General features: G+C 39.8%; 1 protein-coding gene across 4 annotated transcripts in view; it reads right to left on the bottom strand.

Moving 5' to 3' along the window:
• ttc13 (tetratricopeptide repeat domain 13) overlaps positions 1–12,596 on the bottom strand; it is a 117,656-nt gene that overhangs the window by 48,674 nt on the left and 56,386 nt on the right. For all 4 annotated transcript variants that reach the window (XR_012099669.1, XM_073051595.1, XM_073051596.1 and 1 more), the window contains exons 9-11: positions 4,390–4,472; positions 3,959–4,100; positions 1,670–1,844 (exon numbers count right to left, since the gene is read on the bottom strand). Coding sequence is in view for 3 of the 4 variants with exons in the window: in XM_073051595.1 (XP_072907696.1) it covers positions 1,670–1,844; positions 3,959–4,100; positions 4,390–4,472 (400 nt within the window). In the remaining variant the exon portion in view is untranslated. The remainder of the gene's footprint in view (positions 1–1,669; positions 1,845–3,958; positions 4,101–4,389; positions 4,473–12,596) is intronic.

The raw sequence follows: 12,596 nt of genomic DNA, 5'->3' as shown, positions 1-12,596 counted from the left end.
TCTGTGCTACACAACTTGATGAGCCAGAAATACATATTAGATGATTTGAAGAGCACCAGTGAGGTGGCAAACACATCACTGGGAAATGCTAAAGTTCCAGTGCAGAGTGACATCCAACTGAGATTCTATAATTCCACCAATGAATAAGATGAGTGGTTTACATACTGGCCACAAAAATGTGAGTTCATTACAGTTGGTGTTTTTGTTTAATGGATGGAGCTGCAAAACTCACAGACAGCCAATCAACACAATACGCTGCCACATCTGCAGCACTGGCAGAGGCTGCCACCTTTCATGTCATTGGAAGATTTGACGCATGAGGGACAATATGAAGCAGGAACAGCACTGGCCATTTTATGCTTTAAGCAGTAAAAATAACGGCCTGATAGCTAACCAAGTATTTTTTCCCCCAATCATCCAGGCTCTATCGGGGTTGGGGTGGGGGGGGGGGGGGGGGGGGCTACAATGAGAAGTTAAAATTAAACCCAGCACATCAGGAAGAAAAATTATCCAAATGAATTCCTAACACTTAAGATTATTAGGCAATAAGTATTATTATTCATAGAGAAAAACTACAGCACAGCAAATAAATGAAAAATCAATGTAAGAAGGATATAGGTATTCAGCAAGACCAAAATCAGAATTTTTTTTTAGTGTGTCGCACCAGACAGTCAGCCATTCTTATCTGGTGCATGATGTCAGGATTGGTCTCCTTTCGGATTAACTGGGGTCATGGTATGAACGTTCCTGGTTCAACCCTTTTTTTTTAATGAGGCCGAGTGGCTAGCTTGACGCTCAACCCAGCACGGATGGAAAGCACACTCGGGGTTGGCCCAACTTGGATTCGAATTCGAGAGCCTTCGCTCCAGAGTCCAGCGCTGATGCCACTGTGCCACCAGCCAGCCAAAAAAATCAGAATGAAATTGTGTTTATATTGAACTACATCCATCCATAAGCTGGTGACAGATTGTCCCAAATCCAAGCAAACGGAGGGAATATTTGGAAAATCAAGTACTATATAAATGTTCACAATGCTGAAAACAATTATCCTTCTATATAAAACCAGCTGCATTAGGAGCTTATGGATAAGAATGAAGTTTGTGGCATTTCAGAACTTAAACAGAATTATTCAATTACTGCTATCTCTGTATAATTAAAATAGTTTCAACAATTTGTAGTACAAAGTATCATATTTGCATTAAAGTACGAAAAAATATAACAAAGCAACACACACAAAATGCCGAAGGACTTCAGCAGGCCAGGCAGGAAACATTGATTGTACTCTTTTCCACAAATGCTGCCTGGCCTGCTGAGTTCCTCCGGCATTTTGTGTGTGTTACTCGGATTTGCAGCATCTGTAGATTTTCTTGTTTGTGAAAAATATAACAGAGCTGTTATAACAAATCCCAATGCTACAGTAAGTATGCTAACTTTAAGTATGCTAACTAATGCTAAAAATAAGTAAATACTAAAGCCAAGTTTAAAGTTATTTGCTTAAATCAATACAGAACAGAATGCAATATCTGTATATTTTTCAAAGCATGCCCTGTGAAATGCCAAAAGTTCACTTGGAAAAATAAACCTTTAAAATAGCCAGATAAACACTTACTTTAATAACCATCTTTACATCAGGAGCACCAGATTTAAAACATGATACACAGCATCTCACCTCTGAGGTACTTCACTTTGAGATATTCAGGACTCGCTTTCTGACCAGGGAGTGGGTCATTTAACATCACTTTAGTCTGAGCTTTAATTCCTTCATAAAACTGACCCATTGCAACATGACCCAGGCCCCTCATGTACTGGCAAACTTCATTATATGGCTCCAACTGCAGGCAACCCTATATTTAAAACAAAAGAAACCAAACACAGGCGAGGTAATTTTTTCAGCTTTGATATTTTGGTGGCACAGAAAATCAAGGTAGAATGAATGGATCACAAATGAGCTCAACTACTGAACAGACATTTAACACTGCAACTTAATTTTCTGATAACTGTAATTGAATTTGGAATGTAGCATCACTTGAAGCCCAGGATGGGCCAAGTGCTGGAGGATGGTTTTAATATGAGTGCCCAATGGTCAACAGGCACTCATGAAAGGTCTGTTTCAATCCTGTATACTGAGAGATTTGACATTCAAAGGTTTTCATTGTTCATTTAAATTAATAGCCCTTGAAGAGAAGATTGGTTGTCATGACCTGAGAGCCAATAAATGATCTATCCGGGTTTATCAGCCTTTCTGACTCCCAGCCCATAGGCTTGTGGATTATGGTCTTCACTTGACTGTCCATCATTTAGGCAGTGAGTTTGACCCTGATATCATTCATGTTATTATTCCTCCCTCAACTCTGTTCTGGAAAGTGCTGTAGGACGATTAATACAAAAAAATCACGCCATCTTATGTTTCTTTCTCCAGGTAGGTTCTTTTCCTATCAATCATTCCAGTTAGACCCCACCTCCTCTATCTATTAATTCCCCCCACCTCACTGCACTGCATAACACCTTAAAACATTTTTTAAATGCTGTTAACATAATAAATACTTGCTGGTATTTATTGGCAAATTTCATTCTATATCTGTACTTTAACCTCCAACTTTATTGTTACATAATTCTTTATAAATAATTGAATGTGTTGTTCTTTTTGTTGCATGCCACACTTTGACCAACACAGCACAGCAATTCCCAATACATGTAAAAGTATATGGCAAATACAGATAATCCTTCATCTTTGATCTGATCCTTTCACCAATGAGTGTAAATTTGTCTTTCCGAGTCACTGATTTCTTTGTTACAGAACTAGGTCACCACCTGGTCTAAACCTCACAATTTAAAATTAATCCAACTCTACCTTCTTTGTTTGAAAAGAAACAAATCCCAGTTTAGTCAGCTTCTCCTCCCAGCTACAATCCTCAATCCCCTGCAATATCCTTTTAAATCTTAGTGTCTCTAATAGTGACCAGAACTATACAAAGTACTCTGCCTGTGACCCAACCAGTTCCAACTAAGTTTTAACATGACCTTCCTACTTGTGATATATGCCAACAAGATATACTTAAAATTTCTGAACTACCTCATCTACCTGCTCTCCTTCAGTGATCTTTGGATGTGCACTTCAAAATTCATCCGTTTATCCTTAGAATTTTCCTGAGATCCTAACCTTTATTGTGAATTATCTTGCTTAATTTCCCCTCAACAAAACTGTTACCTCTCAATTCCCCACACTGAATGTTGACCATTAACTCACTGTGCCTATAGGCAATTCACTTTGCTAGTTGCCCTTGGCCCACTCGCCTAAAGATGTCATAATTTATCATATACCTGGATAAAATCCCTGCATGCTCCATTAAATGCATTGTGTACATTACCTTTTCTTAGTTCCATATTCCAATTTAGACAAATAATTCTTCTATTCCCTCACTATTTAGAAAAGAACATTTTAGAAAAGGAACGATGTCTGTGTCAACCATGATGCCAAGTTAAACCAATCCTTTCTGCCTGCACATGGTCCATAGTCTTATTTTCCCCACACATTCATGTTCCCATGTGGAAGTCTCTTGAACATTGCTATCTTATCTGCTTCTACCACCAGCCACAGAACTGTATTCCATTCTCCATGTAAAAAAAACTTGTTCTACATATCTCCCTTAAACTTCCCCCCATCAGCTAAAAGCCATATCCTCTAGCATTTGATATTTCTACCCTGAGGAAAAAAAATGTCCCTGGCTCTCTATCCTATGCTTCCTATAATTTCAGAAACTTCTATCAGGTCGCCCTTAGTCTCCTAGACTCCCAGAGAAAACAACCAAAGTTTGTCTAATCTCTCACTGTTGCATTACATGCCCTCTAATCCAGCGAGGATCCTGGTGAACTCTTTCCAAAGCCTTCTCAGTGGAGTAAGATGAAATTGGGAGAAAGATTTTTTTTAAAAAGCATAAATTATACAAATATCTTATACCTTAAAGTCTTTCAGTGCCTCCTGAAGACTACCATGATGGTAAAGCATCATTCCCCTCAACTGAAGAGACTGAATGTGGTTTTGATTTAGCATTAAGGCCTTCCGGAAATTTTCCATTGCTGCTTCAAAATCACCCAATTCTCTATGGAAAAAAATACATATCACAGCAAAACTCAGCAGATTTTTCCAGAAGATACAATATCATATAAATATAAAAAAGGATCTTCATATCTTCATCACTCAAAATAATGAAATTATAAGATAAACTACATTTTCTTTGTGTGAATTTCCCAAAATTAATTATTCATATATTAAACCTAACCCACTGTAATATTCAGTGTGTTCTGACTTCACTTTTGATATTTACTAATAAAAATCAACTGAAATTTAATTTGTTATTGTCCCAGCCCCCATGTTAAAAATAAACCAACCTGTAGGCTTGCCCTAGACTTCTATACGCATCTGTAAAATCTGTTTTTAGTTCAAGGGCATCTTTGAATGCATCAATTGCTTCCTAAAAGGTAGAAAAGTTTAAATAATTAATGAAGCACAATGTGGTAAGATACTAGTTAGTATTGCTGTGTTAAATATGAACTCTGTCCACTCCCTGTCATTGTTCATCTCAGTTACATGAAGCTGCGGAGAGTATCGTGCCCCAAAAGTTGCCATCTTCAAGTGCAGTTGGTAGTGTAAATTCAAGGAAAGAACTCATATGCTTGGTAAGCCACACAAGATCAGACAAAATTTCAAAGACCTGTAAAGCAGCAGAACAGATGAGCATCTTCTCATATCTAGGTGACAAGACTTCATTGCTAAGTGGTTATTAATAAACTTTTTGTTCACTCCTGGAACAGGTTTCACATGGAATTGATTTATCAAATGTGTGTAGAAGGGGGATTTCCACAAAAAGTTAAAATAGTAAAATTGCAGTTCCCATATCAAGTCAAGCAAAATTTATTGTCATTTAACTATATACATACATAACTCATTTAACCATATAATGCATATTGAAATGAGACAACTTTTCTTTGAGCCAGGATGTAAAACACAGTACACATAACACATGAAATTTATGAAGGTAAGGATAAAATCTACAGATGAATCATACATTAATAAAAACTAAAGTGCATTAATATTAAATATTGGAAGGTATGGAACAGATTAACCAGTGACACTGAATACAAAAACGCAAACACTAGGAAGTCTGCAGATGCTGAAAATTCAAGCAACACACACAAAATGCTGGTGCAACGCAGCAGGCCAGGTAGTATCTACAGGAAGAAGCACAGTCAACGTTTCGTGTCAAGACCCTTCGTCGGGATTAATGGAAAAAAGAGATAGTAAGAGATTTGAAAGTGAGAGGGGGAGGGGGAGACCCGAAATGATAGAAGACAAGAGGGGGAGGGATGAAGCCTAGAACTGGGAAGTTGATTGGCAAAAGGGATACAAGGCTGGAGAAGGGAGAGTATCTTAGGACAGAAGGCCTTGGAAGAAAGAATGGGGGAGGAGAGCACCAGAAGAAGATGGAGAACAGGTAAGGACTTATTGTGAGAGGGAAAGAGAGAGAGAAAAAAATTATTAAAAATTAAAAATCAGGGATGGGGTAAGAAGGGAAGGAAGAGCATTAACGGAAATTAGAGAAATCAATGTTCATGCCATCAGGTTGGAGGCTACTCAGATGGAATATAAGGTGTTGTTCCTCCAACCTGAGTGTGGCTTCGTCTCGACAGTAGAGGAGGCCTTGGATTGACATATTGGAATGGGACGTGGAATTAAAATGTGTGGCCACTGGGGGATCCTGCTTCCTGTGGTGGACAGAGTGTGGGTGTTCAGCAAAACAGTCTCCCAATCTTCCTCTGGTGCTCCCCTCCCCCTTTCTTTCTTCCAAGGCCTTCCATCCTACGATACACTCCTTTCTCCAGCCTTGTATCCCTTTTGCCAATCAACTTCCCAGCTCTAGGCTTCATCCCTCTCCCTCTTGTCTTCTCCTATCATTTCAGGTTTCTCCCTCCCCCTCTCAAATCTCTTACTATTTCTTTTTTCCGTTAGTCCTGACGAAGGGTCTCCACCCAAAACGTTGACTGTACTTCCTATAGATGCTGCCTGGCCTGTTGCGTTCCACCAGCATTTCGTGTGTGACACTTCAAATATGATGCTGCCTGGAGTTCAGAAGCCTAATGGTCTAGGGGAAAGAGCTGTTTCTCATTTTGACTGTTCTGAACCTTCAGCAGGACCGGGGAAAAAAAGGATGAGGTTTTTCATTCCAGAATGAAGGAGATGTCCTCCTTTATCAAAGAAAGGGGCTTCCCTTGCTCCACTATCAGCTCTGCTTTTAACGCATCTCTTCCATGTCACACGTCAGCTCTCACCCCATCCTGCTGCTACCCTTGCCTGCCCAATGCCTCCCTGTGCTGCTCTTCCACCGTTTCCTTTTTTCCATGGCCTCTGTCCTCTCCTATTACATTCCCCCTTCTCCAGCCCTGTATCTCTTTCACCAATCAACTTCCTAGCTCTTTACTTCACCCCTCTACCTCCCAGTTTCATGATCACCTTGTCTTTCTCCCTCCCCTCCCCCACATTTTAAATCTACTCAGCTTATTTTCTCCAGCCTTGCTGAAGGGTTCCGACCCGAAACGTCGACTGTACTCTTTTCTATAGATGCTGCCCAGCCTGCTGAGTTCCTCCAGCATGTGTGTGTGTTGCTTCAATTTCAAGCATCTGCAGATTTTCTCTTGTTTGTGAGGATGCTGGACGGATGGGTGGGTTCGTTAATAATACTAAGGGCCCTGTGTACCCAGTGCTCCTGATAAATGTCCCCGAGGGATGGTAAGGGAGACCCCTGTGATCCTCTCAGCTGTTCTTACAGTCCTTTGTAGGGTCTTCTGGTTTGATGCTCCCATACCAGATGGAGATGCAACTTGTCAGGATGCTCTCAATGGTGCTCCTGTAAAATGCAGTTAAAGTGAGAGGTAGGAGTCTTGCTTGCCTCAATCTTCTTAGGAAGTGGAGGCACTGCTGTGCCTTCTTGTTCAGGGAGAGGATATTAAGATGAGGTAATCCGTGATGTGAACTCCCAGGAACTTGATGCACTTAACTCTTTACAAAGCAGCCATGTATTCACAGAGAGGGATGGTTTGTCTGTAGCTTCCTGAAGTCCACATTATTTCCTTTGTCTTCTCCACGTTCAGGCTCAGGTTGTTCTTCTCATATCAATCCATCAGCCACTCCACTTCCTCTCTATACTCCATCTCGTTGTCGTTCTTGATATGTCATCGCAAACTTGACGACATGGTTTGAACTGAATCCTGCGATATAGTCATGCGTCAGCAATGTGAACAGCAGCAGGCTGAGCACACAGCCTTGGGAGTGGCAGTGCTCAGCATAATGGGACAAGAGATGTTGCTGCCTATACAGACAGACTATTAGGAAGTGCAGTATCCAATTGCAGAGGGAGGTGTATCTAGGTGCATATGAATTCAAGGTCAATTACAGGCATTGGTTTGTTAGAATAACCGTTACAACAGCCAGGAGCAGTTTGTGGCAGGTCATGACTATGGTTGGTTCATGCTGTGTGTTTGGGTTTGGGACCCAAATTGGAATAGTCGTTGCTGACTAAGCTCTATAGTGTTTGCCTAGGAGTTTGGCAATTGGTTCTGTTGAGATGCTGAAATACTTTGACTGCCAACATCTGAAGTGAGTGCCGTTGTTTTTTTCTTTCTCGCTCACTTCGAAAACGACACGAGTCAAGCTGGAAGCAGTGACCTTGAAGTCAGGACCGAAAGAAAAATTAAACTTACTGCAAAAGCTTTGGCGCTAGAATTGACAGTGTTTGCGGGTCTACAATAAAATTGTTAAGAAGATTAAAGATTTAATACCGTTAAGCATAAGTTTCCTGGTACAAGAAGAGCAAGATGTTTCGAGTGAGTGTGGCCTTTTTTTGGGTGATTTAAAAAATCTTCATGAAGATGCTGCTAAGCAACATGTTGCCTTCAGTGCCCATCTCAGAGCAAGATAAACAAACTGAAAGCTATGCAAATATTGATATGATTATTAATACAGTCACAGCAGAAGCTGAACAATGGTTAAAACAAGCCTGTGATGTTGAAAGTCAAATTGCTGGAGGAAATGGAAATATTTATAAAACCACAGAGCATGCTGCGGCTGGCTACATACAAAACTGAAGATTTTCAGGATGACATACAGCCTGAAGACAGTATGAATAACGTATGTGCAGCAGGTTCTATTGCTAGCTGATACATCCTTGACATGCATTAAAATGGAGGCTAATTTATCCGTATTATTCGCATGGCAAAAAATTGTGAAACAAACATGCATTGGAAGAACAAGAGCTTTGAAGAAGGAAGAAGCAACTTAAGTTGCAGGAAGAAATTGCAGCATAGATGACCAAAGTTGAAGCACTAAAGTCATCAAATGCTGTGGGGGACTTCCGGTAAGATGGCGATTGTTTAGCTGCTCCGAACTTTTGTTCCGTTACTGTCACTATCTTTGCACTAAATGTCTCCATTTTTTAAACCTTAGGAATTATTTCGGTATCTCTTACTTGCCTGTGAATATATCTAACTTACAATGTCTAGCAAGAGTTCTAAATCCGGGAGAAAAGAAGCTATGACCCCCTCGGACGAGACTCTGGTTGCGCTCGGAAAGCTCCGAGACGAAATTTTAAAGGAATTTAAAACCGCTTTCAAACAGTTAGAAGACAAACTGGATCGGATCAACGATAAAGTGGACAAACATGCTGAACACTTATCTCGCATCGATTCGACTTCTGAAGATTTAGAAAGTCGTGTTCGATACTTGGAGACTCTCTGTTCCAGCTTAGAGGAAAAATCTAACAAACTTCTTTCCAAAATGGTGGATCTCGAAAATCGCAGCAGGCGCTGTAACCGCAGAATTCTTGGATTGCCGGAGGCGACCGAACAGGGATCAACCGTGAAGTTTTTCGCCGAGTTTCTCTGTGAGATATTCGGGAAAGATTTACTTCCGAAGCCGCCCGAGCTCGAACGGGCACACAGAGTTTACGTTCCCTCCGGAATTCTGGGCTCCCGTCCCCGACCAGTAGTCTTGTGTTTCCATCAATACCAGGTAAAACACAGTCTGATTGTAGAGGCGCGTTGCAGGGGGTCTTTTCCTTTCCAGGATACAACCATTCGCTTTGTGGAAGATTTTGCACCCTAGACCTTAAAGATGCGCGCTGAGTTTAAAGGCGCAATGAAAGTGCTTTTTGATCGTGGTTTCAAACCTTCTCTTCGCAATCCTGCCGATCTACGGATCAAGCTTAATACCGGGAAATACAAGTGGTTCAAATCAGCAAAGGAAGCTGAAGCGTTTGTGGCAAGTCTTCCGGCTATCCAGTCATCTTCGGAATCTGATCGGACCTCCTAAAATGGTGGATAAGTACTCCTCGTAGTAAAATTACTTTTTCTGGACTCAGACATTATTCATTGAAACTTTAAGGGCTGTTGACAATCTCTCCCGGGATTTGGTGTGTGTGTAATCTATTTTTATTCTTGTATAACTTTACCTACAGAGTTCTACAACTAACTCTAACTTGTTTTGGAGGTTCGAAGTCTTTAGTGAAGGCCTCCCTGTTTGTTGGTTCACAGTTTAATTGCTGATTTATTTTTCCTTTTTTTAAAAAATATTTATTTATTTTATCTTTTTTTTTCTTTTCTTCACCCCTTTTTTCTAATCTCTGAATTTTTTTCTCCCTTCTCTGTAAATGGTTGATAAATACTCGTCTTGAATTTATAATTTTCCCCTTCCTCTTCTTTTTTCTTTTTCTTTCTTACCTTTTTTCCCCCTTTCTCTTACTTTATTCTTCTATAATTTTTCGTGGGTAGGTTAGTTTTGGTTTTCTTCCGATTTTCTCTGTATTAAGTTTTATATTTCTGCAGAAGGTGTTCTAATCTGTAGTTATGTTTTCTAGTGCATAAACTAGTTACTATTTGCTATAGTATTTATACGGAACTGTTGTTAATGACACAGATCTGGAAGTTGTATTTGGGTTAATTTTTTTGGTAGAGCTAGCTACTTGTTTTGGTAGCCATCTAGTTTTGGGTTGTGCGGATGGGATGGGTTTTCCAGTTCCAACATCACTCACTGTATTTATTGTTTCTCTTTATTGCTCAGGACATGTTTATATTTTGACTTTACGAATCTATGCTTCCAGACTGCTATTGTACTGCTTGACTTTTTATATGCCTGCTGCCTTTTATGCATTAGTAATTGATAATGGCTAGTGCACTTAAATTTGTGAGCTGGAATGTAAAGGGATTGAACCACCCTGTTAAAAGGAGGAAGGTATTCTCACATATCAAACAACTCAAAGCTGACATTGCTTTCCTTCAAGAAACTCATATTTGTTGTTTTGATAACTCCCGGCTTCTGTCAAAATGGGCGGGTCAGCATTTTCATTCATCCTTTGCCGCTAAAGCTAGGGGAGTCTCCATTCTTATTAACTCAAATATTCCTTTTGAACTCCATAATAAAATATCTGATACAAATGGCCATTTTATTATTGTTTCTGGTAAACTATATAACACTAAAGTTGCACTAGCAAGCCTGTATGCCCCCAACTTTGATGATGTTAACTTTTTTGAACAGTTTTTTTCCTCACTACCAGACTTAAACTCATACTCTCTTATACTGGGTGGTGACTTCAACTGCTGGTTGGATCCTAAACTGGACCGATCGTCCTCTGTTACCAGATCACCTACTAAATCTGCCTTAGCTAGTCAATCGTTTCTCTCTAATTTTGGTATCTCTGATATATGGCGTTTCCTCCATCCTACAGAGAGAGTTATTCTTTTTTCTCACATGTTCACCATACCTTCACTAGAATTGACTATTTCTTACTCGATAACCAACTTATCCCATTTGCCCACTCTTGTGACTATCAGAGCATACTGATTTCTGACCATGCCCCAATTACCCTCTCTCTGAACTTTCCTGGTCTCCCTCAGAGGAATAAACACTGGCAGTTCGATTCAACTTTATTATCGGATGATGATTTCGTAAAATTTATTAAAGATCAGATAACCTTTTATTTTAACACTAATACATCACCTGAAGTGCCATCCCAGATTGTCTGGGATGCCATGAAAGCATATCTGAGGGGTCAAATAATCTCTTACACAGCAAATCTCAACAGAAGATCCCGTGCAGATCGAGCAGACCTCATTAACCAGATTAAAGATTTGGATCAAATATATGCCCAAACTAAGAACCCTGAATTATACAAGAAGCGCGTTGAACTCCAAACTAAATTTAACCTTCTGTCCACTCAACCTGTCGAACGCCAACTTCTCAAAAGCAAGAGTCGCTTTTACATTCATGGGGATAAGTCTGGTAAATTCCTAGCCAATCAGCTGAGGCGTTCCAAAGCCAAACAACATATTACAAAGATCCGGAAGGAGAACGGAGACTTTACATCGGATCATTTAGAAATTAATGACGCATTTAAAAATTTTTATTCTCGGCTTTATTCCTCTGAATCTCTGAATGACAATATCTCTGTGGATCAATTTTTACAGAATCTGAATATCCCCTCACTTTCATCTGATTTCAAAGCCAAACTCAATGCGCCTATATCACCAGAAGAAATATCTTTTGCAATTTCTGCACTGTCCTCAGGGAAATCTCCTGGACCTGATGGGTTCCCTGTAGAATTTTATAAATCATTCTCTTCACTTCTTTCTCCTCAGTTACTTTCAGTATTATCTGACTCGTTTAATTACGGCAAATTGCCACCCTCTTTCAATGAGGCATCTATTATTCTTCTTTTAAAAAAGGGCAAAGACCCAACAGAGTGTTCCTCGTACAGGCCGATCTCTCTGCTCAATGTTGATGTAAAGATCTTAGCTAAAGTGTTGGCTCATAGATTAGAAACCGTTATTCCCTCCGTTATCTCTGATGACCAAACAGGCTTTATTAAAAACCGTCTCCCTTTTTTTTAACATTTGGCGTCTATTTAATATTTTATACTCAGCTCCAACTGGGACTCCTGAATGTGTTATCTCCCTTGATGCGGAGAAAGCATTTGATCGTATAGAGTGGAACTACCTTTTTGCAGTCTTAGAAAAATTTGACCTCGGCCAAAGTTTCATCTCTTGGATCCAATTGCTGTACCTGTGTCCTACTGCTTCTGTTCTAACTAATTTTCAGAAATCCCAAGTATTTAATCTCAAACGTGGCACCCGTCAGGGATGCCCCTTAAGTCCCTTTCTCTTTGATTTGGCTATAGAACCTCTGGCGATAGCATTTCAAAATTGTCCTGAATTGACCGGGATTTGGAGAGGGGGTGTTGAGCATAAAGTTTCTCTATGCTGATGACTTATTACTCTTTCTCTCAAATCCGTCTACATCCTTACCTCTAATGTTTTCACTTCTTGACCAGTTTAGCCAGATCTCTGGCTATAAACTCAATTTACGTAAGAGTGAACTTTTCCCAATTAATAAAGAAGCACAAGAACTAATATTTCGTTATCTCCCTTTTAAAGTAGTCCATAATCAATTTACTTATCTTGGAATTACAGTCACAAGGAAGTTTAAAGATCTCTTTCGTGAAAACTTTGTCAATCTTTCATATGCTATAAAACAGAGTCTGGTACAATGGTCA

Source organism: Hemitrygon akajei, chromosome 7 (assembly GCF_048418815.1).
Source record: "Hemitrygon akajei chromosome 7, sHemAka1.3, whole genome shotgun sequence".
In the NCBI taxonomy this organism is placed as follows: Eukaryota; Metazoa; Chordata; class Chondrichthyes; order Myliobatiformes; family Dasyatidae; genus Hemitrygon; species Hemitrygon akajei.
This window is presented reverse-complemented; position numbering and strand designations above follow the sequence as displayed.